We start from the raw sequence: 26127 nt of genomic DNA on the forward strand, positions 1-26127 counted from the left end.
AAAAGATAATAAAACAGGGCAATTGCATATTTTTAACTGCTGCTTAAAGTTTTGACAAAAAATAATTAATAGAAGACTCTATTATTGTGATTCCCGCCATATTTGGAGTATAATGAAAGGGGAGAAGTCAAGTGGTATTAAACCTTCTATGGACTAATATCCAGCCAATGTAAAATCATGCTTTTTATCCTGCTTTCCCCCTTCAAATTTTAGGGTTTTATGGGTTAAATCCTACATAATAGCTTTTCTGCATGCTAGAACAATGTTTGGTGCTATTTTGCAAACACAACACCGTGACTTTCTGCAGGGATGCCCCACCACATGCAGTCTCTGCCCCCTCACACAGCTTGAGTGTGAACCTGTGATATCAATATTGTCTCCACGCTGGAGATCGCAGTGGTTGTTCTTAATCCATGCAAGGTCTTCTCTGCTATATTGCTGCGATATAGCAGAGGTAAGGTAAAAACTCTGCCTATCTGTCACACTTCTATGTGTGGTCATTGAAAATGTCAATTTTGCTTATAGAATTCAAATTTCCACAGCCTGGTTCTACTTTTCCTCAAATGATTTAGAATTGTGCGCACACTTTACCTCTCAGCTTTTTTCAAACCTTATTTATTTAAGCAAGAGCTACTTCATTTTTGTTATTAAGATACATTTTAACACTAATTCTTTATTTTACAAAAGTAATTCTCAGTTTTACTCCACATGCTCTCTTTGTTCCCTTTCAGAAATAGAGACCAGGGATTTCATCACTCGTTATCCTGCTCTGTTGATGGTCTAGAAGCACGCTGGCTCCTGCAGACTCTCTTGGTCTGTAGTTTCTGCTGCAGCATTTATTTTATTTACTTTCAATCATCAGACCATTTTTATTGAAATCACTACAACTTTTCCTCTAGTAACATCTTTTGTTTCTTCTTCTCCACTCGTCTTCATGTCTTCAAAAGAAGGAACTTTCTTTTGACCCTTCCTCCTTCTCATTTAATGGAATAAATGGATAATTGCACCAATCCATTTTTTTCAAAACAAAAGTATGAATTCTTTTTTCTTAACTTTTTTGTAGAACTAACCATACAGATTTTTATTTTAAATATATAAATACAACCAAAAATACATAAATCAAAACCACTATGGATCTCACATTAAAAAAAAATCCAGATTAATAAAGCAAATCCTCCCAATCGCTGCGACTTCTCTACAGAGTTGCCACGTCACCAAGAAATCTTTCCACGAGTTCCACGAAACATTACAGTCACTTCTGCATCCACAAAAGCGGTGGAACGTAAGTGGTAAATGGTTTTCCTGAAACGTAAAGAACTTCACCTGACCAGCACGTTTCTCCCAATGTGACAGCAACAGAGAGACGAAGACAGCATAAGCGAGCAATAAACATAGCTAAACATGTTCAAGTATTGGACATTTTAGAATGCTTTGATCCATGTTTTTTCATAATTTTCCCCTTTCATATGTCATTCTTTCACAATAGAGTCGAAGCCCCAGAACCCGAAGGCAAGCGATCATCAAAAACAACCAAAAGAAACCATGCGCTCCGAGGAATGACAACCTTAACAGTAATATTTGTAAAAAGCTGCTCCAAATCAGACATTCATAAGAAAATTTTATCAGGACTGGTCTAGTCTGTAGCCTAGTAAAGCAGAGCACGCATCCAAATCTAGGAGCACGGTCAGATACGACGCTGCAGACAGACGATCGTAACGACTGATGACTCTCCTTTTTATGTCGTAAACTGCGAATTCAACAGTCTGTGGATCCCTTCATCACAAGACTAAGTCCACAAACACTTCTTGGAATGTGATTCTCTTTTATTTTCCATTGACTCCTGTCTCCTCTCTACGCCCATTGTGCGGAATTCTGCTTAGCGACCAGTTTTCGAGCATTTCTGTGTCTGCTTGTGGGTGTGTGTAGGTGTGTGTATGTGACAGAGCAATGGTTAAAACCACTCTATGCAGAAGAGGGCTATATGCTGCACAATGCCAGGGAAATGGAGATATGTGGAGAAGACACAGATTTATACTGTATAAACATGCGTTTCATCACCAATCAAAGACTCAGCATAAAGAAGAGCAACACTGCATTGTTACTTTGACTGGTTCATTTCCAGGCTAGAGTACAGACAAAATAAACACAGATTCCTGTGATCAAATCAAGTGCAGTTGAGCACAGCTTCTTCTCCGCCTTTATTTTTTTGGGATGTTTAACTCTCTTTTGGCTGTAGGAAATTAGGGGTTCGGCGAATGAAATTGAACGTGATAAACCCTATTACTGCCATTGTTTTGGTAATTATTTAAGCATAAAGAACAACAGGGAAGTAAATAAAGGAAGAGAGCCAAAGCAGGGGAAGCAAATAGCTGGCTATAGCATGATATAAAGATGATTAGTTTGAGCTGAAACTCAACAGGGGGAGAGTCTAAAGCCATGGAAGGCTACATGTTTCTGCAAGCCCCCCACCCAACTTGCTAGACATTAGCTTCACTATTCAGGATATCTGCAACTTATCCATTTTCTGATAAAACACACAATGATCGACGTTGAAAAATATAATTCAATAATGAATATAATGAATAAATGGTTGTGACAGAATTTGTCACATTCTAAAGCACTTCATACTTTTAAACATTGCCACTGAAATTCTTTCCCCATCTTCTCCATTATCTCATTTTCCCATCCTAAAGGATTTTTTTTTCATTTCTTTATGGTTATGGACAATTAAAAACTAATGAAATCTGCTTGTAGCTGTGGGTAGAGGGGATTTCAATAAGATGCCAAGGCATGAATAATAACACTGTGGCCCGACGTTTATTTTTAGTCTGAAAATGTAGCCTCGGTTTAATGAGAGTTATGCTGCAAGGCATCAAAGCCAACATGCATTGCAGATGATGCTGCGATATAAGAAATTTGTTTTTTATAGGTTTACGAGACGCCATTTAAAAAAATAAAATAAAATAAAATGAAGAGCTTAACCTGGCAGTAAAATGCAGCGCTTCACTTCAATTCCCACGACACCAGAAGACAGCAAAGAGGCAAGATCTGTTGACTCATTAAGTGTGGATGTGAGCTAGCTCGACGCACCATACAAGATTTATAATGAGGCCTCTGGTTTACTGCTATTCTCAAGCCTCGTGTAAAGCCAGTAATGAGACCAAAACATGTTCATCCATCAAGCGCTTCATGCATCGCAGTTAAATCAAAACATTCATTCATAAGGTTCTTCACCGTGCACTATATGAAGCTGCAGACAAAAAAATTACTTTACATTTTACACTTTAGTAATTTAGCAGGCACTTTTGTCCCAAGCGTCTTACAGTGAGAGACACAATCAAGCCACTATCTACTTGAGACCAGTGATTAAAACACTACCTTACAGTCCTAAACTACCTTGTACAAGTGCTACTTCTGACTAGCAGTGCAGAGCTGTGGTGAGAGAGTGAAGAGGGATATAAACAGGAGTTAAAACGAGTGGAGACAAATAAATAATAATGCTCTAACAGGCCTGTTCTGTGGAATTTAAAAGGTTGCACAACTCTACCCAGTCTCATATCAAAACATGGAACAGCTATGTTTGACCACAGTACAATTTTTTTTCTGTTTCACAATTAAGGCCTGAAAATTGTAAAAAGGGGGTTTTCTATCGGCCTGCAGCTCACGTGGGTGCTTGCTTCTCATAATAAAAACATTGCAACATTCTTTTCATTCCCAATGGAAAATGCAGCCAATGTCATTTGGATATATTTTGGTATTTGATCTGTAATTTGTAATTACAATGAATTGTTCCTGTGCCTGCGTTTGTTGTGCTGTTTTCTAAGAACCTGAGTGGCCTGCATGTTACTGTATTATTCATTACATTATTTAGTTATATGTCTTTAAAACTCATGATTTAGTCAATAAAATAAAACCCATAAAACAGATTTAAGCGCCCTGGGAATTACATATATCCATCTTTTGGAATCTCCCCTCCACATGTGAGTAAATAACATTTTATATTATATTTGGATTAAGATGATCAATGTATTAATGCCGTTTTATGTTGTTTGTAGCATAAATGCAGCCTGAAAAAGTACATTTTTAGGCCTAAAATGGGCGATCATACCACATGCTTCCGATGTTTATTGTTTTTGTTGTGATTATGATATGTTTCAAGTTTAATTTATTGTATTGAGAGCCCATAAAGTTTGCCTTGGAGAGCTTTCCAAGCTGCACAGTTATGACATCCTCTGTCCAGACCCTCGAATCAGGTCAGGAAAACTTGAAACCCTGTTAGGGAAAAAAAAGAAGCCTGAAAGAGAGGCACAAATGAGGGATCCCTCTTCGTGGGACATGTACTGAAACCATCAACATTACCACCAGTGAAATATACAGTGGATAGGAATAAACAGGAGGTCCATTATATGCTATCACCTACATCTCTGTGAGATAGCTGTAGAGTTTTGACACCGATAGACCCTTCTGAGGGCATCATTAAGCCAAAAGGTGGTTGTGAGGCCTCCATTGAAACCAGAAAATCTTCACTTTTATTGCTTTACTCCCAAATCCGTTCACCTAGAGGGCAGACATTTGGATATGTTTATCAGATGAAGGTGTGAAAAGTCTGAAGCTCATTCTTCTAGAAGAAAGCATCTGGAACTATGAAGCAAAAGGTGCTGTTTTCAGATCTGACCTCTGGTCTCTCAGCAACTTTTTCAAAATTCGTCTCACAGTGTTTGCCAGAAATTGAGGTAAAATTGTTAGTGTTTTATGACAAAACAGTAGAGAGAAAAAAATGTTTCATTCCAGTCCTGAAGCTCAGGAGGGTGTTTAGCCTTTAAGCTTGATTCACACCAAAAGTAATTTCAGCAACCAGCTGCCATTCATGTTCATTCAAAACTTGAGATGAGCGACCAGTGCTGAGCGGCATGATGCGAGCGATGAATTGGAGTTTAGAGAAGCTCAACCTCATGCAACTGAGCTGCAGTGGGACCAGATTGACAGTATATCATGAGCTGCTCTTGATTGCTCTTGATGGTGGAAGAATTGAAAGAGGAAGATAATGGAGGAAGTAAAATGTAACATAACGCCTGTCGAAGGTGTCAGAAGAATCTGATAAGTTGTAGGCTACTGTAGATACATGCTAGGTGACAGGCTATGTCTACATACAGAGGGAGTTCATTAGTGTAGGAGGAGAAGGAAACTTTTGAGGGACACGTAGAGGAGGTCAAGAAATAAAGAAAATGCAGCTGCGCCACAGACTGAAAGACCCACCCCTTGGGTTGCTTAGTCATGCCTGTTGAGCAGCCACAGCGTGTTGGGATGTGAGCGGCCACAGGCAGTGCTGTCGTGTTTGGTGTGAATCCAGCATTACAGCCTCTGAACTGGCTGACGCAGTTTGATGTCTTTCAGTTCTAAAGGTCACAGGAAGCTGATTTTTTTTTTAGAATGTGGTAGGGGGTCCTGAGGGAAGGTGGATTCGGTCCCGATCGGATGAGTGATCAATTAACGGGGGGCTTTGAAAAATCTTTAATGTTAAAATACCGATTCTGCCGTTTTGGCAAAAATGTTTAGACAAAAATGGACGGAACAGCTAAAAACTTGATGTGTTTCTGGGGATTGCCAAGTCCGACTACAGCAAACCTGCAAAGTTTAACAGCTTTCTGTATTAATCAGCAAGATGGAACCAACTTCACCCAGTAGAGTATTGTCTTCTTTATGATATAGTTAGAAATGGTGATATATATAATGGTGATAAGATATGTAGTGCAGAAGGCATGCTAGTTGAAATGGGGGATTTTTTTGTTTAACCTTTTTTATAATCTTGCACGCTCTAAAGGATGAGCAGACCTATTGCTCTCCATAGGGGTTCAGTACCTCCTGCTGATAATCATATCCAAATTTCAGCCCACTTGGTGAAATTATTTTGGGGGGTAAAAACAAGATTTTCCAGTTTTAATGACGGCCTCAACCACTTTTTGGCTGACCTTTGTCCTTCAAAAGGTTCGTTGGTGCTGAAACTCTCCAGACATATTACATTGATGGGAGTAATGGACATACTAAAGTTTTAGATTCCTGGCTTTCCTGGTTTGGGAGGTATATTTTTAAAATTTTCAATTTCCCACCTCAGCCAAAGGCATCACAATCATGCTGGAAGTATAGGAAGCTTCTTTGGTGTTGAAATTGAACATGATATTTCCTGGGACACCCAGTGTAATCACAGTGAATTTACAGCTTACATGGGTAAAAGTATTGGGGAGAGACAGGTGTGAAGGAGTGCTTTCAAAACAGGTCAAGGCCCTGACCTTTTGCCCTTCTCAAGTTTGCACAGACCTGTGGCTCAACACACCGCTCAGGCACTGTGTGAGGATGGACAGGATGAAGTTTCATCCTTCTAGGAGAAAGAAACTGAAAAATACAAAAGCTATTTTCAGGTCTGGTCAAGTGTCCTCTCAGCACCCATTCAACTGACCTTTGCCCTCAGAAAGCTTGCACCCAAGTGAAACTCAGGTTACTGTTTGTGGACAAGGTTTCATTGTACATAGTGAAAGTTCAGCCCCCCCCCACCCCCCAGCACTGTTAGCCAGAATTTGAGATAAGTGTCTTGCGGGGGGACTATGATGTATGGATGGTACTTTGTAGGCTACATTAACGCTAAGTTATTTTGCTGATGCAAAGGTATGATTTTTTTCACGTATAATTTCTGGGTTCACAGATGTAAAGTTTAGCATACATTTTGCCCTAGAAATATCAACGAAACTGCTTTATGTCCAAACGATGGACATAGTTTTATGGACATGGACATGATGGACATGGTTTTATTTTTAGAAGTCAGCTGCAAGTCTTCAAGTGACCTGTTGGCAGGACAACAGGAAATAATAAGATTTAAAAAGTTACTATTTTATTCCTCCCAGGACATAATTGTCAAATGGAAGAGTTTGTACTGTTGACAAACAAACGTAGCTACTGTATTTTATGTTCTGATATGACCCTGGGATTACATACGGTATGGGATATACATGTCTAATGTAAACTGCAGTAAATGAAATGTACTTATTTTATTCTGTTTCAGAATATCTTTATAAAGCAGGGAGGATTATTATTTAATTTATTTATTTCAGAAAATGCTCCTGCACTCAAATGCATTTTGATCAGCGGTGTGTGAAGAGAGAAGAACGAGAACAGGAAGTAAGAAAGCGCTGGTTGAATGTACTGAATCTCTTGCCACCACTACATATTGCACAGCAAATTCAGGCTGTCTTTAGATGGAAAAATGCTATATATGCCTGCATTATAACATCTCCAACTCCACAGTTGGCCCCACTGACCGCTGACGGTTAGTTCTTCAGTGGAACTAATGTTTTTGCATATTTACTATATGTGCCTGTTCTCCTTTTTCTGCCCCCCCCCCCCCCCCCCCCGCACTATTTCTTACCATTTATGTATATACTGTATATATGTCTTATTTTATTTTATTTATCTTATTCTAGTGTTGTGTTCTTTATGTTGAATGTCGCAGCGTCACACCAAGACAAATTCCTAGCTTGTGTAATATTGTGTATTACATGAACAATGGCAATAAACCTGATTCAAATGCTTCAAATTCAAATCTGCCCTTCTCCTCCACCTTTACCCAGCTGGTTCGGGTTCCTCCCTGTTAAAAGGAGTTTTTCCTTGCTATTGTTGCTTATTGCAACCAGCTTCTGGGTTTCTGTAAAGCTCTTGGAGACCATTTTGATTGTAACACATGCAATATATAATATTTAAAAAAAAATAAACAAATATTTACATTAAACAATACAAGAACTGTATAAAATGCACATAAAAACAGCTAAAACTATATTTATATCACTGTATTCCAAATAGCCTTATTAGAATTGAATTTCTTACTAATTAATTAATACCAATTTACCTGAATACAAGTATTTTTTAATATATATTTCAACTATCATTGAAAACAGCTGGACACCCTTAGGAAGGTATGTTATGTCTGGCATGGTTGTTATCTTTTGAAGTACTGATTGCCCTTTTAAAACATGCAACAAATGTCTTCAAAAAGCAAACTTAAAAAGAAAGAACCAAAGCCAGGACGACAACCAAACCACCTCAGTGCCGTTTTATCTTACTGATGTTCAGGCTCACCCTAACCTTGTCAGGCTAGTAATTTGAACACGGACTCTCAAACGTTCCCAGAAAGGGAGTTAGCTAACATCCTCTAGGAGAAAAAAGAAGAAACAACCTTTCTCTTCTCAGGATCAGGTTGCATTTATGTTTAGGGGAAATTTCCATGACAGAATCTGCTCACATAATGCATATTAACAGTGCTGCAAATCTGCACACAAACACACACAGCTGAGGCACTTATATAAAAGAATGTGCAATTGAACGTCGTAAAGGGTTTTTTATGCACAAAAAATACAGACTCTGCTTACCCTTAGTTGACCTTGCTCACAGCTCATTAGGTGGCTTGGAATCTATAAGGGAAGAGACAATTAGCTGTACCCACAGTGCTTTAAATCCTTACTATACTTTATTATGGATGTGCACCACAATATTAAATTGTCCACCCATATATTACATCTTCATAATGATTTGTGGGCTTGTTTATAATTAAATATTGGTTATGACATACTGTATATTTCAGGTGAATCATGTGTGAGGTGTGTAGGTTTTAGTGTTTCCCAATGGTTTGGTTCCTTTTTACACGAGCAAATGACCAACATGCCTCGTATGAAAAGTGTAAAACCAGCCTGACTGCTTACTGAACAGTGTCAGGGAAACCAAATATACCACCTGCACCCCAGGCCGGATTAAAACCAAAAAACCTTCTGGCTTGAGGAGATTGTTCCAACCACTGTCCAATTACAGGTATAACAAATAAATTCACATTGTATGAATCCATGTTTTTATTAATTATCATTAAAGGCCACATTCAGTCAGTAGGCCGATTTCTTTCTTTGTGTTTGTACAAATCCTGTTGGTTGCTGTGGTGACATAGGTTGATGTAAGTGAGTTAAAGCAGGTGATGTCAGGTGATGTAAGAATGGACATCAGTAATTCCGTAAGACCACTGATTCACACATTCTGTTCTTGTTTCTTCAAGGTCTTGAGAAATGATTTGGTCTAAAGATGAACTGAATGGTATCCAGTTTGAAACTGAGTGGGTAAAGTATCAAGACTGGGACACCTTGAACTCGTGTTTTTTTTTTCCGCATACCAAGGCTACATTGATGTATTTCATATTTCTAAAAGTTTTCCCTGAAATCAGAAGTTATTCTACTGCACCCTACAAAAGTTTGCCGAAATCAAACATATTGCTTTCTGCCACTTGGGGCTACAAAACAGAGAGAATTTGCTTAAATCAGCTCTTTTGTTCTCCAATCCCAGCTCCATATTCTTGTCTCAGATGTACTTAAGCCCACGATCACGTCCGCTAACCTCCTTTATCTTCACATCCAGCCAACCTCTGTCCTCTTTTAAAATCTTTGCTTCTCCTCTCACTGTTACACTCCCCGCATCTCTTTCATTTTGCCTATTAGGGATTTTTGGTGATTTCCATCACTTTTCCACTGATTTGAAATACAGCGCATAACCCTTAGAGGATTATGAAGGGAGAGATAATGGGAGGAAACAAACAGGGGGGAAAATTGTTCTGATTGCACATCGATGCTAGTGTGCAAGTCCCTTCGGAGAAACATGTTTCTGCATCACATTAAGGCAGTACTTAACCCAGGACTATCTACAGAGGGAAAGACAAAGAGAGCTCCCCTTTTAATATGTGCTGTATGTTCCCTGGTTTAATCAATGGAATCAAACTGCAGGGAAGAGGCCGCAGAACCCTTTGATCATTCAACATTTAACAAACAGACAAGGAGACAACCTACAAATTGAAAAAAATTGGCTTCAGTTTAGCTCAGCAAGAACTCAAATAAAACATTATTTCAAAATATGCCAACATTAATCCACATCCTCACTGTTTTCTACATCAGGATATCAAAATTTTACAATGCGAGCAGTGAATAGAATAGAACTTAAGTCAATGGTCATAAACTGTTGAGACGCTCTCCGTGCTGCATTCTGGGTGATTTTCAGATCTCTATTTCACCATCACAGAATTGTGAAGTAACAGCAGGAACCCATGTCACTAGGCGCTGCAACTACTTTAATCCACTATAAAGAAGCTCCAAGACATTTGCGCTCAGCCTTGATTATTCCTCATACTTTTGGGAGGTATACTTTATTTATGGTTTCCCATTTAAAACAAATGTGCAGCAAGGTTTCAGATTCACCGTGGGGACAAAAGGAAAGCACGGATTCCTTCGGTCTTGTAACAGCAGGTTTGCATTATGGGATTGCTATTGCCTTTCTCCTACTACACCTGGCAGTGATAATAATGATTAAAAATTGTGAGGAAATCTCAATTAGGCCTGCTGCTCATTACTGAGTAAACAGTGTGTGAGAGTGCTTATTATACAATAGAGAGCCATAAGTGAGTCAACAAGAAGTGTCATGAGTGCCGTGAAACCATATCCGGATATCTGGAAGCCAAATGTAGTCGAATAGGAGACAATTTAAGCCTCGAATTGCACTGGTGTGTTTGGTCAAAAAAATGATCTGATTTGCTTGATTCAGTCCCTCCAGAAATAGCAATGATGCCAAAACGCCTGCATATTATAAAGTGGCCCCATTTTGAAATATAACATACTGCAACCATGCGGTGGTTGCATGACCAAATACGCAGCGATCCACAGTTTCATTCCAGATAAGTCAGATACTGTGTGTTTATGAAAAACTCCAAAAAAAGAACAGTCTTGGAAGGAAATAGGGAGTTTAATTCAACAACGCTGGCTTACCTGTGTGGTTGATATGTGGTGAGACACCATCGAACAAAAAAAACGTAACTTTGAAAGACATTTTCAAAAAAAATACCCAACCGAAGATGAGAGGAAGAGAGTAAATTTGGAACTGCAACAAGCTGAAGAGAGCAAACTGCTTTTCAAGAAGCGGATCAGCTCTCCCAGTCAACTACAGCTGCTAGTTTTGTGGCAGCTCAGGAGATCATAAAGAGGGCGAAGCTGTTCACAGACGGAGAATATATAAAAGAAATGTTCATAAAAATATTAGAGTATCTATTCTCTGACTATAAAGATTGCACTTCTATAATTTTCAGTTGCAATTCTATAAATTCAATAATTCTATTTGATAAAGGTACCGGCATTTCAAATATTTTCTATAGTCGTGCTTATATGCGTGTTTTTTTCATAGCCCACTAGCACTTATGCAGGTGGGCCCTAGAATTGGCCAGGTAATAAATTATAAGAGAAAAGAAAACATCACTCGTCATTGCTAACATTAAATGTAGACGCTCTTGCTAGCAACCTAACTGGCAACTTTTACTCTGAGGGGAGGCGGAAGGATAGTTCCATAGTGTTTTTGATTGTGATTGCTGTTCCAACTTTGTCCACAAACTTACATACTGCTCCTTTAAAAACTACATCACAATACAGTATAATGTATCAATGCCATCGACCAACCAAAATGATGCTCAGCTGCGTTTTATTCATATCCTCAACTGATGCAATACCACTAAAAGGTATTTCTACCATGATAGCACAGAAGAATGTATTGTAAACTTACATGTTAACCCATGGTGGATGGAAGGCATTTTTATAGTTTCTACAGATCCATATCAAAAATGTTTACCATATGAAAAAGTTAATTCATTTCATTAATAAAACCAGAAATCTAAACTGTAAAAATTAATTACACAGGGAGTGAAATGTCAGACAACATTTTATCTGAATATCAAATTGTTGTTAGGTGACATCATAGGTCACATTTGCCTTGTTGACATTGATCATTTTCACAAAGATTCCAGCTATAATCTATTTTGTCGTTCTACTATTGTTAATGATATCATTAATTCACCTCACAAACATTTAAACAACACAGTTATGCGTCTGTCAAAGTGTTTAAACAGTACTAAATTCAAACTACATTTGAATACTTGGATTTCCTCAGTAAGAGGAGGTAGCATGGATGGATTGTACCAGGCCTTCCTCTCAGTGAAGAGAATACCTTGGATGGTAAATGAGCTCCTTGCTGCACCAGTGCTGCAGGGACTTGCCTTGTTGCACTTGCCTCTTTTCTACTGGGTGACTGATAAATGTTGTTTGTTGTTTGTCCTTTATCCATAGCATCAATCCCTGTTTTGTCATCTGGTTATGAGCAATGTCTCAATGGTTTGGCCACAGACAAAACTTTTTACAATCAGATGCTGTGACACCACATTGCAGTCAAAACTTTGTGTATATTAGTGTGGGTGTGGGTGTGTATACACGGTGTGTGTGTATATATATATATATTCCAGTATGCTAGTGTCCAACTATAGTGTCAAAACCAACAAACAGATCAAAGCATTTTGTTTTTAATGATTTTTAGACATTTTTAGAGAAATGGTTGACATCACAAAAGGTTAACATAACATCTTAATCTTAATCTAAAAAAATCTGCTATAGCAGAACCAAATGTTATCAATAGGTGAAATTCATGATAGATTAAAATGTGTATTATACTGCTTAGTACAACATGAGTCTTAAATCAAAATGTCCTTATGCATAGGGGCATTTTTATACACCTAATTATAAGCTATATAATATATGATTACAGATAAAAACGTTTCTAATGTCCCTGAAATTCTGTTACTGATCATACAAATCAAATTTGTTTTTCCCTATTTTATTTCATTATGTATTTATGCAATAAATTATTTAAAAAATATTCCAAGGAAGGAGTAGTGTTACGTAAGCAATTAATGAATTATGTTGCGCACCATTTGGAAACCTGCTGGGAATGAACGCTCGAAGGCAAGGATGGAAACAGAGAGGGGGTGGAAAGCAAGAATCACCAAGAAGATGCTGAATAAGCAAGAGTGCTTTCAGCCCCAATGGGAGACTCTACCTCAACCACTGCAGTCAGCTCATAAAATGTGAGGGAGGGAGAGGGCGGGTTGGGTGGGGATATACACAGTCAAATACCTACTAAAGCCCTTTTAGTGGTGGCTGCAGTTTTCCTTCTATGCTTTGCTTGAAAAGCACATAGCCATTAAACCATTATCTTTATTGTTATAAGCTAAAAGTAGTTAACATTGTGAAAATTCCCCTTTCTGCTGTTTAGACATAAAATGCCTAATCTGCGATCTTTCAAAGGATCGTTTTTCTTCTTTTCTTTTTTCCAGGCAATACACACTTCCTAGAAGTCGAGGATTTTAGTACATTTACTGAGAAGCTGTACCAGCAAAAATATCAAAGTTGATTATGAGTTATACTCCAAATGTTGTCTTTATTTATTGATAACAGATGTTGCATCAGTTTCATAAGCAGAGTCTATATATTAAAAAAAAAACCTTTTTATCTTTACTGATGTTATAAGTCAAAAGAAAGACACAAAGAAAAAGGTCCAATACAAACATGTAAATAAATTCTTGTAAATGTATTAATTTGTGTAAGCCCATAGGCATTTTGTTCCACCCTAGAACAAGAACAATGTGTCAGCAATCATCCTCAGCCAAGGTGATAATAGATGATCATTTAGCTTCAAATCAAATTATCTGTGCATGCTCAGTCAGCCAAGCCAGGCAAAATCATGTGAGAGGGGAGCTGAAGGCAGAAGTGATGTCATACATCATGAGGCCAGGACGACGTTAACATCGTAGAGTGCAATTACCAAATCCTACACTTCCCGCATAAAAGTCTAATAGGTTTAAGAAAGTAATTTCCCGTCTGATATCTTTTCAACTTTGAGCAGCTAAATTGTGTATTCTAAACCCCTGGGTTTGTGGCCATTTCCACCAGTCTCTACTGCCTACTGTTAAATAAACGGGATGGTAGAGTTTCTGTGCATTATCATGAGAAATCCTTACCCTCATTAGCTCCACTCCCAAAGCAGCTGTATCTTTTCTCTCAATCTCTCTGCTTCCCACTCTTAGCCAGGGGAAAGGAAAGGGGAGCATACTTTATAGTGACAGGCGGAGCGGCCAAATACCAATAGAGAATACATCAGCTTGGCAATTATTGGATTATCTCACGCTGATATCATTACCGCCAAGCATTCACTCCAATCATTGATTGCATTTTTCAATTTACTTCACCATTAATGCAAGTGGCCCGACTGAACAATCTTCTGATGAGTCCACAGCTCAGTCGATAAGTCTCGCCCCTCAGGTGCTTGTCAAATCATGCATGACTCTATGAGCAAACCCACATCTGAGGATGCACATGCTACAAAATCTATTTCTCAGAATATTTAGAGGCGCTTTCTCATCTCTGTGCTGTTCCAGGGGCCGCCGTTTCACTGCAATCATCACAGAAGGAACACTGTGGGTGGACAAATTTTGAAAAATTAACCACAAAGAAAAGTAAACCAGATGCTGCTTTTTTCTCTTTTTTTGTGAAGCAAGTCGGTACAAAGTGGGTTAAACAAGGCTAATCTAAAGACGAGGTGGATTTGTTAGACAGAAAACAGATCACACACATTTCTTTTCCTAGAGGTAAGTACTCGTAAGTGTTTAAGGCCAATATTCATCTTGATGGGCCTCCAGCAGGACAACCCTAAAGAGGTATTTACATAAGAGCAATGTGAAAAATCCGTGCTTTGTTATTTAACAATGCTTTTGCTGCTTAGACACTCACACTATAGATTAAAAAAATTACTTGTTTCCCATAGTAGCTCTACCAAGGATTTTCATTTTTTTTATTTTTAAATTAATTAAGAATTTGTGATTACTGTACTCACACCCAAGGAACTGCTTCACATTTCCCTGAACCATCTCTCTGAAGTACCTCATTCTGGGCATGTTGGCACTGCTAGAACTTGGGGCGGGCAGATCTACCAGAGATCTAATTACTATAATTGGTGGAACACGTCAGAGCAGCAACTTTTCCTTTTCACACGTCTCTAATCAGTTCGTATATGAACATGGTAACAGAACAAAGATTTTAAGGACATTGAAGAGTGTGGTTAAATAACTTCAATAAGATGTCTAAAGCGTGACCAATGCTGTTGTGCAGTGAGAACAACAGGCTCGGTATTCACTGTTTTGGCACAGCTCCTTCATCTTGGCTTGAAATATGGACACGGCTTGGATGTGATCATGAGGCTCTTTACCCACCCTCTCAATGAACAAAGCTGTCAGATTGTTCTCTTTTTATTTCCCTAATGCATTGCAGGGCACTGTTACAGAAATGTGCAATATCTTTGTCATTGCTCTGTGCCTTGCACTGCACAGACGCTGTGCCCCAATCCAAATGCAGCATTACATGGTTCCACTCAGCTTATTTGGAAGCAATAGGAGGTGGAAATTAGTGTGGATGACTCTAAACTATAGACAAATTGTGTTCATGAATTTGTTTGACTAAGGTGCATTCATTAAATCGGAAAACACAACTTTAAAAAAATATATACAGTCATACAATATTTTCAGTTCTGTAGAACTACATGGTAATTACCACAAGCTATAAGATAGGACAATTGAATGCTGAAATCTGTTTATCCATACATGTTCCTTAATGTGTTACCAAGCATGAGATCAGACAAGAAGTATATTTAAGTACACACTTTGTCAAAAAAATGAATATATTTCAATGAAATACCAAATACACTGTGTGTGTGTGTGTGTGTCCTTGTATTTGATACATATCAACATACTCATTCTAATTGCAAATTTAGGTCGTTATTGTAAAATAGGGCCAATGTGGCTGGTCTGGTAAAAATTGTTTTAATTTTGGGGTTAAATTTGGGTTTAGGTCATGGTCAGGGGTAGCAGGTTAAATGGGATGTTTAGGTTACTGTTCGGAGCTGGGGAATGTATCATGTATATAAAAGATAGAAAGGTAGAAATACAAGGATATGTGCATGCATGTGGTCATGTGTATTGGTGTGTGTTTGTGCGCGTGTGTGTGTGTGTGTGTGTGTGTTTGTGCAGTAGGCATCCTGTGCAGCTTATATTTGTCGAGCCTTTCTTATCCACAGGCGACAGGATTTCACTTGAGTGTCATCCAGATGTTTAAGGCAGCTTTGAGTGGATCAAGCAGCCTTGTTGTCTGCGATCTGGATGAGACACAACAGGCCTCCATGTACTTCAAACAAGACGAAATAGGTTTTTAACAAGGTCACATGTTTTACAGGGAGGGAAAGTGAGAACGCCTTAAGCCTGGAGGAAACTGAAGGTGAGTGTTTGATAACACTTGTTGCATCTCCCATGATCCACAAACGCATGCTGGATATACTGTACCGTATTATCACGACTATAAGGCGCACCTAAAACACTGAGTTTTCTCAAAAATAAACGGTGCGCCTTATAATATGGTGCGCCTTGTGTGTGGACTGAGTTCCAAAATCTGCTGTGCGCCTTTGGCGGGTGCACTACGGTAAACGCTCTGCCAATGGATTAGCAGCACACCTACGCGTAAGGATCCCCTAAAATGGCGCCGGTCAAGCGAGACGCGTATGAATGAGGCTTACTTTAAACTGCAGGCCATCGAATATGCAGCTGAAAATGGCAATCGAGCAATCTTAGTGTTTTCGCTTTATGAGGCGGCGGCATCTCTCCATACGCACGAGGACAACTGTGCGCAGCGGCTGCCCGTGGATTACCAGGAGAGGGCGGCCATCTTCCCTAACCCTAACCAGGAGAGGGCGGCCATCTTCCGCACCTACAGCCGTGACAAGATAACTACGCCCAGCCGCATCACCAACATGGATGAGATCCCTCTGACTTTTGACATCCCTTTGACCCACAAAGTGGAGAAAAAGGGACCGGCACGGTGGCGATACGCACAACGGGGCACGAGAAGTCGTCGTTCACCTTGGTTCTCGGCTGCCATGGAAACGGACAGAGCGCTGGATGAAGGCGAACACTCCTTCATAAAGACTATGAGGCAGCGGCGGGCAAGTTACGCCACCATATGCGGGTGGATTGTAGACGCACGGGCTATGATACCGTCTTCATGTATTGGAAGAGCTTTCACAAAATAGATGCTGAACCGGTCAGTGAGTCCGATTCAGATAGAGGAATTCGGGATGTTGGACATTGAAATAGTGCAGCTGTTTAAATCAGATACAACAGATGAAAACTTTGATGGTTTTGTGGTGGAAGAATGAATATTTTGTTCAATAAATGTGTCGAAACTCACTGTTTTACTTCCGTTGTCATTTTTTACTGTATGTTTCAGCATGCGTCTAATAATATGGTGCGCCTTATGTATGTTTTAAATACAGAAATAGCACCCATAACTGAGACTGCGCCTTTTAATACAGTGTGCCTTATGGTCGTGAAAATACGGTATATATTTTTTTTCCTGAGTAGGTGTGTGACTAAACCAAAGCAAAGTGACAAAGTCGACATGTGATGCAACCACTGTGTTCATTCATTCATGAAAGGGTTCTTTGGGTCTATTTGAGCAACTGCTTTAGTTTTTCTTTCTGATGATAGACCACTTGTGCGGTTGGTGATGGTAATAATTGGATTGGACAGTGATGATTGCAATGGGACACAATCTAAAAATCAAATTTAGATTTCAATAAGGACCAAAACTAAAATGAAACTATTATAAAGTCCATAATCTAGACACAGTAAAGCAAAATGAGGCAACAAAGAAACAGGAAATCTTACAGTTAATTGAAGACAATGACCAGAGAAGGACAGGAGCACAGGAATAAAAAGGGGAGAGACGATCATTTAACTCTGAACAATAAACAAATGAGAGTAACTACAACAGAGCTTGGCTAAAAGAACAGTAATCACCCCACCAACAAAGAAACCTAAAAATAAACAACAGGAATCATCAGACATAATAAATAAGAGGAGGGCGAACAAAAACTAAAATAACCAGAAGAAGAGATAGCATGCACAGCAAGAGCAATCAGAAAAGGAAAATCATGAAGCATAATATTATTTTATTAATAAAACACTAAGTGGTGCGCCATGCACTTTAGAACTAGGCCTCTAAATACCCTCCAACCTGAATCAGGCCACCTTTATAATGCACTCATGGTTTGAGAAACTAGCGCATGCACTAGCGCATATATGTATTTCGTATAAAGAGAGGAGACTCTCTTATTTTTGGTAGACACAGATACAACATCTGTGTCACAATGAGCAGAAATATCTATGTCACCCCAATTAAATGACACAAACTATAGCGTACATAAAAGATGGAACTATAATTAATTTTACTCACCTAAATGTGTGATTACTTGAAGACAAATTCCATTCTCCTTTCTTTCCTCATGAAACGCTCAAGTTCTATTGTACAGGGAATCTGTGTATTTAAGTTCCATTAATAAGTCCTTAAAACTTTTAAACTTTGCCAGAAACAATTAGCCAGTGCTGCTATGAACATCAGGACTCCATAAAACAACATTTTGCCTGGGGCTGGGTCAGCATGCAATTACACAAAATGCCCCGGGCAAACTCTCAGTGCTGCTCCTCCTCCAAAAAGAGGATGGGGAAATGATGACGCCACTGTGCACTAGCAATGTGGCTCAAGAGCTACTGAATCACAATGTGATCGATTCGAGGAACGTCGCTATCACAATGCCGGCGTGGGCAGACTCCAGAGAACCAAAAGAACCAAAAGGTTTGGACCCTGGTATCACGCCAACGCCACAGTGAGAGTTGAAAATGGACCACAAGTGACAGGATTCTTCAGCAGGGAAATCGCTCACCCGTCTCCCAAACACAAAAACGAACATGCCTCTTCAAACTGGATCAAATTGAAGCGTGGATTAGCGACTTTGGTTAGCAGGCGAATGCAAAGTTGAATTCCCGTAGTGATCAACTGGTGCTGGCAATGAAAAAAATAATACAATAGAATTGTAAAAACTAAGGAAACACTAGAATGAAGCCATGAAGAACCAGAGGCATCCTCAGAAAAATAATGAAATGAAGGGCCAAAACATAATAGAAGGCATGTTACAATCAACTGCAAGGATGGAAAACTAAACCTGTCCAACATTGTGTCTTGCTTGGTTACCTGCAAAGGTTCCTGATATCATTCGTACTAGCAGTAAAACATCTCTGCTCTTAAATCAATTTTTACAGCATGGATTGTTTTTTGGTTTTAGAGTATATTTAATCAAATCAAAGCAAAAGTTCTCGCCGTTGGTTCTTTTGTACCCTCAAAACATGATATTTGACGCAACAAATTTCTGTTTGGTTTGTTAGATAATTGTTTTGAAGATATGCTGAACCACGCTGATTATTTAATAAAATGTTAGCCTCGATTTTTGTTTGGCCACTCTTTTTTAATCTAGGACTGGTGACCTTTACTGAACAGAATGTGAAGCTGCTCTAAACAAGAATAGCAAGCGCTTGTCTTCTTGCATTTCCAAAAGTATTTTTCCACTTCACCTTACTTTCAAGCTCATTTTGAACAGCTTTTCCTTCTCAGGGAACAATCTGTTCTACCTCCGGGTATAGCCAACAATTTATAGAAGCAAGAAACTAGAGGGGGGAAAAGCACTGACTCTGTCAACACTCGTGAGACCTCAGTTTGTCTATAAAAAATTGCCTCTTCAATTGAGTTTGTCCTAATTTACATGTATAACAGAAACTTCAATAATTGAAAACTAACACTTAAGCAGAGACTCAACTTGAAAACCATAAAAATTCACAATAGGAAAAAAAATGATTTAATACAAAAGAAATCCAGCCATTAGTCATATACCAACTGGAGTAATTTAAGATCCCATAACACAAATTTGAGTATTCTCTCCCTAATAGCAGATGTTGTTGTTATGTTTGGTAAAAAGCCATTTTCTGATTCAGCTTCATAAATTCCACCAGCTTTAATAAGGTTTGTCCTTGGCCTAGGTGGTGAAAAATAATCAGGAAAGCTTCGTTATTTAAATCTTATTTTTGAGATACTCGTGCTGTTAACCAAACCCAAAAAAATAAAAATAAAAAAAACTTCCTTTACTTCATCTTGATTGGTTATATTTTGCATAGAAAGCTGCAGTAGCCTATTTGGTTCCTGTTAAACATCACCTGATACTAACCAGATGTTGTTTGAGAGACAACTGCAGATAACGGGTCTTCTGTAGTGGGAGTATGTCGTGGATTTACAATATGTTCACAATGGTGAATGTGGAAGGCACGATGAGTTTAAAGTCAGTTTCTGACATTTAACATTCTGAAAAGGGGCCATTTTCCTGGTAAGCTCACCGGAGCAATTGCGGAACACAAAACCATTCTCCCATCCAGTTTGAATTACAGCCTGCGGTGTTCTCTGAGATTATCCAAATTGAATAAATCTAAAACATTAATCCTCTTTAAAAATGCAATCTGCCGGCCATTGCTGATGTTATAATGGCTACAAATCTGATCACATTCACATTTCATTTTATCTCAAATAGTTTTATGCTATCATTCACTTACATACTAATACTTAGCTATCCCTCAATTTCACACATATAATTACTATGCGAGAATATGCAATGAATGTGTGTGCAGTGATGAAAGCTGGGTTCTGTTAGCTTTATTAAATAAACTGAACACATCAAAGGAACTTTTATAGCATGAGATACAATCTATGTGTGCTCTTACTTCAAGATTCACAACCAACAACAAATAAACTGTGTCACAGAGGTCTTAAAAAAATGGCAGGCTTACAGAAGAGAGTAGGATGAAAACTCAATGTGATTATTTTTAGATCACAACAAATTGATGTCAGACAATAGGGAAAAATTACGGCAACCAATTATGCTCTCATAGGTCTGTAAAAATGTGTTCTGTGTTATGTCTGACCAAACCATGACAGTATTTACACATGTTCCGTGTGCACTCGGTTCTACTGTTGACCTTGGAACGGCGCTTGCAGCCATTATTTACTGAAACATATAGGGCAGTAAGTTGAAAAAGAAATAAAAGCTGTGTGTTCTGTACATCTGTACACACCACAGCAGCCCTGGGTAATCCATCATACACTTTTGTGTTGAAATACAATCGTTTCCAAAGCATAAAAGATACAATAAGTGATGATGTGAAAACACTGTGTAAGAAGCAGTTAAGAATAATCTACAAACAGAATAAGTGTGAAATGTATACAGTAATATGCATGTAGAATATAGATAGTGTGTGATTTTCACAAATATATTCTCGCACAATGTTTTTGAATTCTGTTGGTAAAAAATTCTTCGTTCTTACAGGTGCAGTAATGTAAAAATAAAAATGCACAGAATTATTTTGAATACAATACATTTTTCACTGTACGTGACACTGATGATTTTGTTGACTCCCCATTAATCATTGAGCAACAGTTATGAACTGTAGATGAATTAAGAACGTGGCACTTCTTCATAAATTTCTTCATGCATCCTTTTATTTTACCCTACGCATCACCCCACCTCCCTCCGAGATGGTGCTCATTCTCACTTCTCATACCTCATTTTTCTCTCAGTTTCTGGCTGTCTCCCCGTCTAACTCATGCCGTCCGGTCCTTTTCTTTAATACATCAATACGCTATTGTGCAGCCGCTGCCATTTTCTGACGCAAATTATCTTCCCAAATGGGGATGTGAAGCGCTCTGCCTCCCCGCACAATCCTTTATTGATCGTTCAGTCTCATAAAAGCAGAATGGGCGAGGGTTGAAAAATAATGAAAGAGAGGGAGATGGACAGAAAGGGAGAAGGCAGGCCATCTGTGCTGACATGGAGTTATTTTTCTCAGCTCAGAGGTTAACTTAGAGTCACTATTTTGTATTGAGATTTAACAAGCACATGTAATAAATTGGCTTAATGATGGGCTTGCTGCTTGGAACCATCTGCAATTTACTAGTTTCTTTTTTTTAATACCCAAAATGAGTTGCTAATTTTTTATTCTTTAAATTTGAAAATGCTACTCAACTGCCTTGAAGAAAACAATCATAACTTTTAGCATGGCCTCACCGTCTGTTTCACCCGGTGTCTGTGTCTGTTCAGCGTGTGAAATGTTTAGCTACTCCTCTGCCTCCTTTAGTGAAGGGAATAGGTGCAGAAAGTGTAGTTTATTAATGGCTCTGGAGGCGAGACTTAGTGAGCTTGAGACGCGGTTCCGCAGCTTGGAGTTGTCTGGAGTTGCGTCAGGTAGCCAGGAGGAGCTAGCTGCTGCGGAGCTGCCTAGCGTAGCTTCAGCTAGCGGTCCCCCGGCAGCAGCCGGCTAGCCAGGGTGGCTGGGTGACGGTTCACAGGAAGCATAGCCCAAACCAAAGGCCCACGGTGCACCACTAACCGCTTCCCGTGGCTAACCATTTTTCCCCACTCGGCGACACACCCGCTGAGAAACCGACCCTGGTAATTGGTGACTCTGTTTTGCGCTACGTGAAGCCGACTCCAGCGACCATAGTTAAGTGCATTCCAGGGGCAGAGCGGGCGACATAGAAGCCAATTTAAAGCTGCTGGCGAGAAGTAAACGTAAATTTGGTAAAGTTATTATTCACGTCGGAGCAAACGACACCCGGCTTTGTCAGTCGGAGGTCACCAAAATTAACTTGGAGTCGGTGTGCAGCTATGCAAAAATGATGTCGGACTCCGTAGCATTCTCTGGTCCCCTCCCCAATCTGGCCAGCGAGGAGATGTTTAGTCGCATGTCGTTGCTTTGTCGCTGGCTGTCACGGTGGTGCCCCGATAACCAGGTGGCCTTTATAGACAATTGGAGCACTTTTTGGGGAAAACCTGGTCTGATTAGGAGAGACATGTCCATTCCACACGGGATGGTGCCTCTCTCACTTCTAGTAATTTGGCTAATTTTATGAGACTCAAAGTGTCCTGACAAACCAGGGTCCAGACCAGGATGCAGAGTTGTGGTCTTACACACCTCTCTGCTGCTTCCATAGAACCCTCATCCACCAACAATAACATATTTAACACTATAGAGGTAGTCTGTGTTCCACGGTTAAAAGTTCACCAGGCACAGAGCAGAAGTTGGAGAAACTAATATCACAATTAAATGTGGACTATTAAATCAATCATTATAATCTTAGCCCTGCTGAGGTTGACTCTATTGCTGAAGGTGCAACAACCTCACTGAGAATCATGCTTGATTCTGTTGCCCCCCTGAAAAAGAAAATAGTAAATCAGAGCAGGTGTGCCCCCTGGTATAATTCACATATCAGGACCCTCAAGCAGAAAGTGCGAAGACTAGAAAGGAAGTGGCATTCTTGTAAAATAGAAAGCTATCATGTAGCCTGGAAAGACAGTCTTTTAGTTTACAAAAAGGCCCTCCGTAAGGCTAGAACAGCTTATTTTCTTCTTTAATTGAGGAAAATAAGAACAACCCCAGGTTTCTTTTCAGCACTGTGGCCAAATTAACCAAGAGTCACAGTGTTTTAGATCCACGTATCCCACGTAAGACTACATGAGCTTCTTCACTGATAAAGTTCTAGCTATCAGAGAAAAAGCTAACCAGGCCATCCCAACAACTGGACCATCACCAGATGTGCTGACAGTGGGAACATACAGGTTCTCCAACGAGCCCTTAAACTCCTTCAGCCCTATATATTTTTCTGAGGCGTCATCGCTAATTCAGAAATCCAAGTCCACCACGTATCTTTTAGATCCCATCCCAACACACCTGATGAAGGATGTTTTACCATTGATAGGCAGTTCTATCCTGGACCAGTTCAATGGTTCTTTAGTGTCAGGTTATGTACGCCGGTCCTACAAGGTGGCAGTGATTAAGCCGTTGCTTAAAAAACCATCACTGGATCCCGATGTGTTAGCAAACTATAGGCCGATATCCAACCTTCCTTTTATCTCTAAAGTTCTTGAGAAGGTGGTGGTGACTCAGTTGCTGGAGCACCTGGAGAGAAACAGCTTGTTTGAGATGTTTCAGTCAGGCTTTAGAGCTCATCACAGCACAGAAACAGCACTTCTTAAAGTTACTAATGATCTTCTCATAGCTTCAGATCATGGACTGGTCTCTTTGCTGGTTCTGCTGGACCTCAGTGCTGCTTTTGATACAGTTGATCACAGCATCCTGTAACAGAGACTGGAACATGTGATTGGGATTAAAGGGACAGCACTACACTGGTTTAGATCATATTTATCTGATAGATACTAGTTTGCTCATGTCCATGGTGTTCCCTCCTCATACAGTAGGGTTAGCCATGGAGTTCCTCAAGGTTCTGTACTTGGACCAATCCTTTTCACCTTGTACATGCTTCCCTTAGGGAACATTATTCGACAGCATGGGATAAATCTTCATTGTTATGCTGATGACACTCAGCTTCATTTATCCATGAAACCAGAGGAGACAGAGAAGTTAGTGAAGCGTCAGACCTGTCTTAAAGTCACTGAGGTCACCAAACCGGACCCCCTCAACACCATGACTGGACCTAGAAATTCTGTCCGTGAAAATTATGAACAGAATCGGTGACAAAGGGCAGCCCTGGCGGAGACCAACCCTCACCGGAAACGAGTTCGACTTACTGCCAGCATTGCGGACCAAACTCTGACACCGATCATACAGGAAGCGGACGGCCCGTATCAGTGGGCCCGACACCCTATACTCTCGGAGGACCCCCCCACAGGACTTATTCAGCTTATTCAATTCAATTTAATTCAATATAATGTAATTTTGTATGTATTTATATGCTCTATGCCTCTCTCTCTACTCTACCTCCCCTTCCCTCTACCTCTCTTTCCTCTCCTCTCCTCTCCTACCTATTCTATCCTCTACCTGTCCTCATCCCTCTCCTCCTTCTCTACCCAGCCGGCCATCAGCAGGAGGGTCCCCCTACATGAGCCTGGTCCTGCTCAAGGTTTCTTCCTGTTAAAGGGGAGTTTTTCCTTGCCACTGTTGCTTGTCTGGGGTTAGGCCCTGGGATTCTGGAAAGCGCCTTGAAACAATTTTGATTGTAAAAGATGCTATATAAATAAATATTGATTGATTGATTGATTGATTGATTGATTGATTGATTGATTGATTGAGGAAAACTGTCTGATAGATATTAAAGTGCGGGTATGAAAAGCACCTTACTATTAAAAGAAAGAATCTGAAAGACAGCCTGAACTAACTCTAGGTTACAGACAGAAACTCAGAGGCCTCTGTACAGCTCTCAGTGGTTGTACGTCAAAAGCAACTTTTGACGTGACCAGGCAACACACACAGGAACAGGGTGCAATCAGGGTGTGAAATAGAGCGTAGCTGGCGTTGCAGTAAATCACATAATAGCCTCTATAGTTTAATACCACTGCAGAGTCAGAAGAAACGTAAAACAAGATGGAAGGACAACATCAGATAATAAACTTTCGCCTGAACTGAACACTTCTCCCAGACATATTAATCGCAAAGCAAAAATTCTGAGTTCACATCTGCAGATATAAAATCAATATGGGTTCAACCTATGGAATTATAACAAAGAATATGTGGCACTAATTTAGATGTCATAGAAATATTACAGAATCATAGAAACCTGAAATGGGTAGGGAACGTTTTGAAAACTTCTTAAATGTTTCACTATTTCTTTTGTTGAGGCCTCATGTCAAAATCAAAAAGAAATTCTCTTTTTTCCTCATCTATCTACATTCTGTACTTCATAAATCCAGAATGTAAAATAAAGATAATTCAAAAAATGTATATATAACACATAACTACAGAATGGCACACTCAGGTAAGTAATTTAGGTGCCATCTATCTCTTTTGTTCAGCTTTGAGGTGGTTCTATATCATAACCATCCATCTGTGTTGAATTAAATGGATTGGACCAAAAGTTCAAGGCACACACCTGTCTAAAATAAGGCCTTACTGTTTGTAGTGCATATCAGAGCAAAAATGAGCTCCGTAAGGTCAGACACCTTATTTAGATAGGTGTGCGCCTTAAAAATCAGGTCTAATCAATTTAATTCAACACAGATGGATTCTGATGATCATGGAGTTCATCTCAAAGCTGAGCAAAAGAAGCAGATGGCACCTAAATTAACCCCTGCATACAACAGCAAAGCATGTCAATACTTTGTTCATATGACATTTAAGCTTTTCCTTTTATTTTTATTGCACTAGCTTATTGGTTTGGATTCTCATAATGAGGAACCATTGTAGGAAAAAACTTTTTTTTTAAATTTTGGCATGAGACTTCACCTAAGAAAAAGTGGAAAATTAAATAGGGT

The 26127-nt window shown here is 39.4% G+C and overlaps 1 protein-coding gene across 5 annotated transcripts in view; it reads right to left on the bottom strand.

The window, feature by feature from the left end:
* Positions 1–26127, bottom strand: part of rbfox1 (RNA binding fox-1 homolog 1) — a 202197-nt gene that overhangs the window by 107951 nt on the left and 68119 nt on the right. For 3 of the 5 annotated variants that reach the window (XM_057014183.1, XM_057014182.1, XM_057014184.1), the window contains exon 3: positions 8415–8456. The exons of 1 other annotated variant lie outside the window; for it this stretch is intronic. In XM_057014183.1, the coding sequence (XP_056870163.1) occupies positions 8415–8441 (27 nt within the window). In that variant the 5' untranslated portion in view covers positions 8442–8456. Of the gene's footprint in view, positions 1–8414; positions 8457–10835; positions 10881–26127 lie in introns of those variants that run through there. One more of the 5 variants, XM_057014181.1, reaches the window with a different exon arrangement.

This window comes from Takifugu flavidus, chromosome 18, assembly GCF_003711565.1.
Source record: "Takifugu flavidus isolate HTHZ2018 chromosome 18, ASM371156v2, whole genome shotgun sequence".
NCBI classification, from domain to species: domain Eukaryota; kingdom Metazoa; phylum Chordata; class Actinopteri; order Tetraodontiformes; family Tetraodontidae; genus Takifugu; species Takifugu flavidus.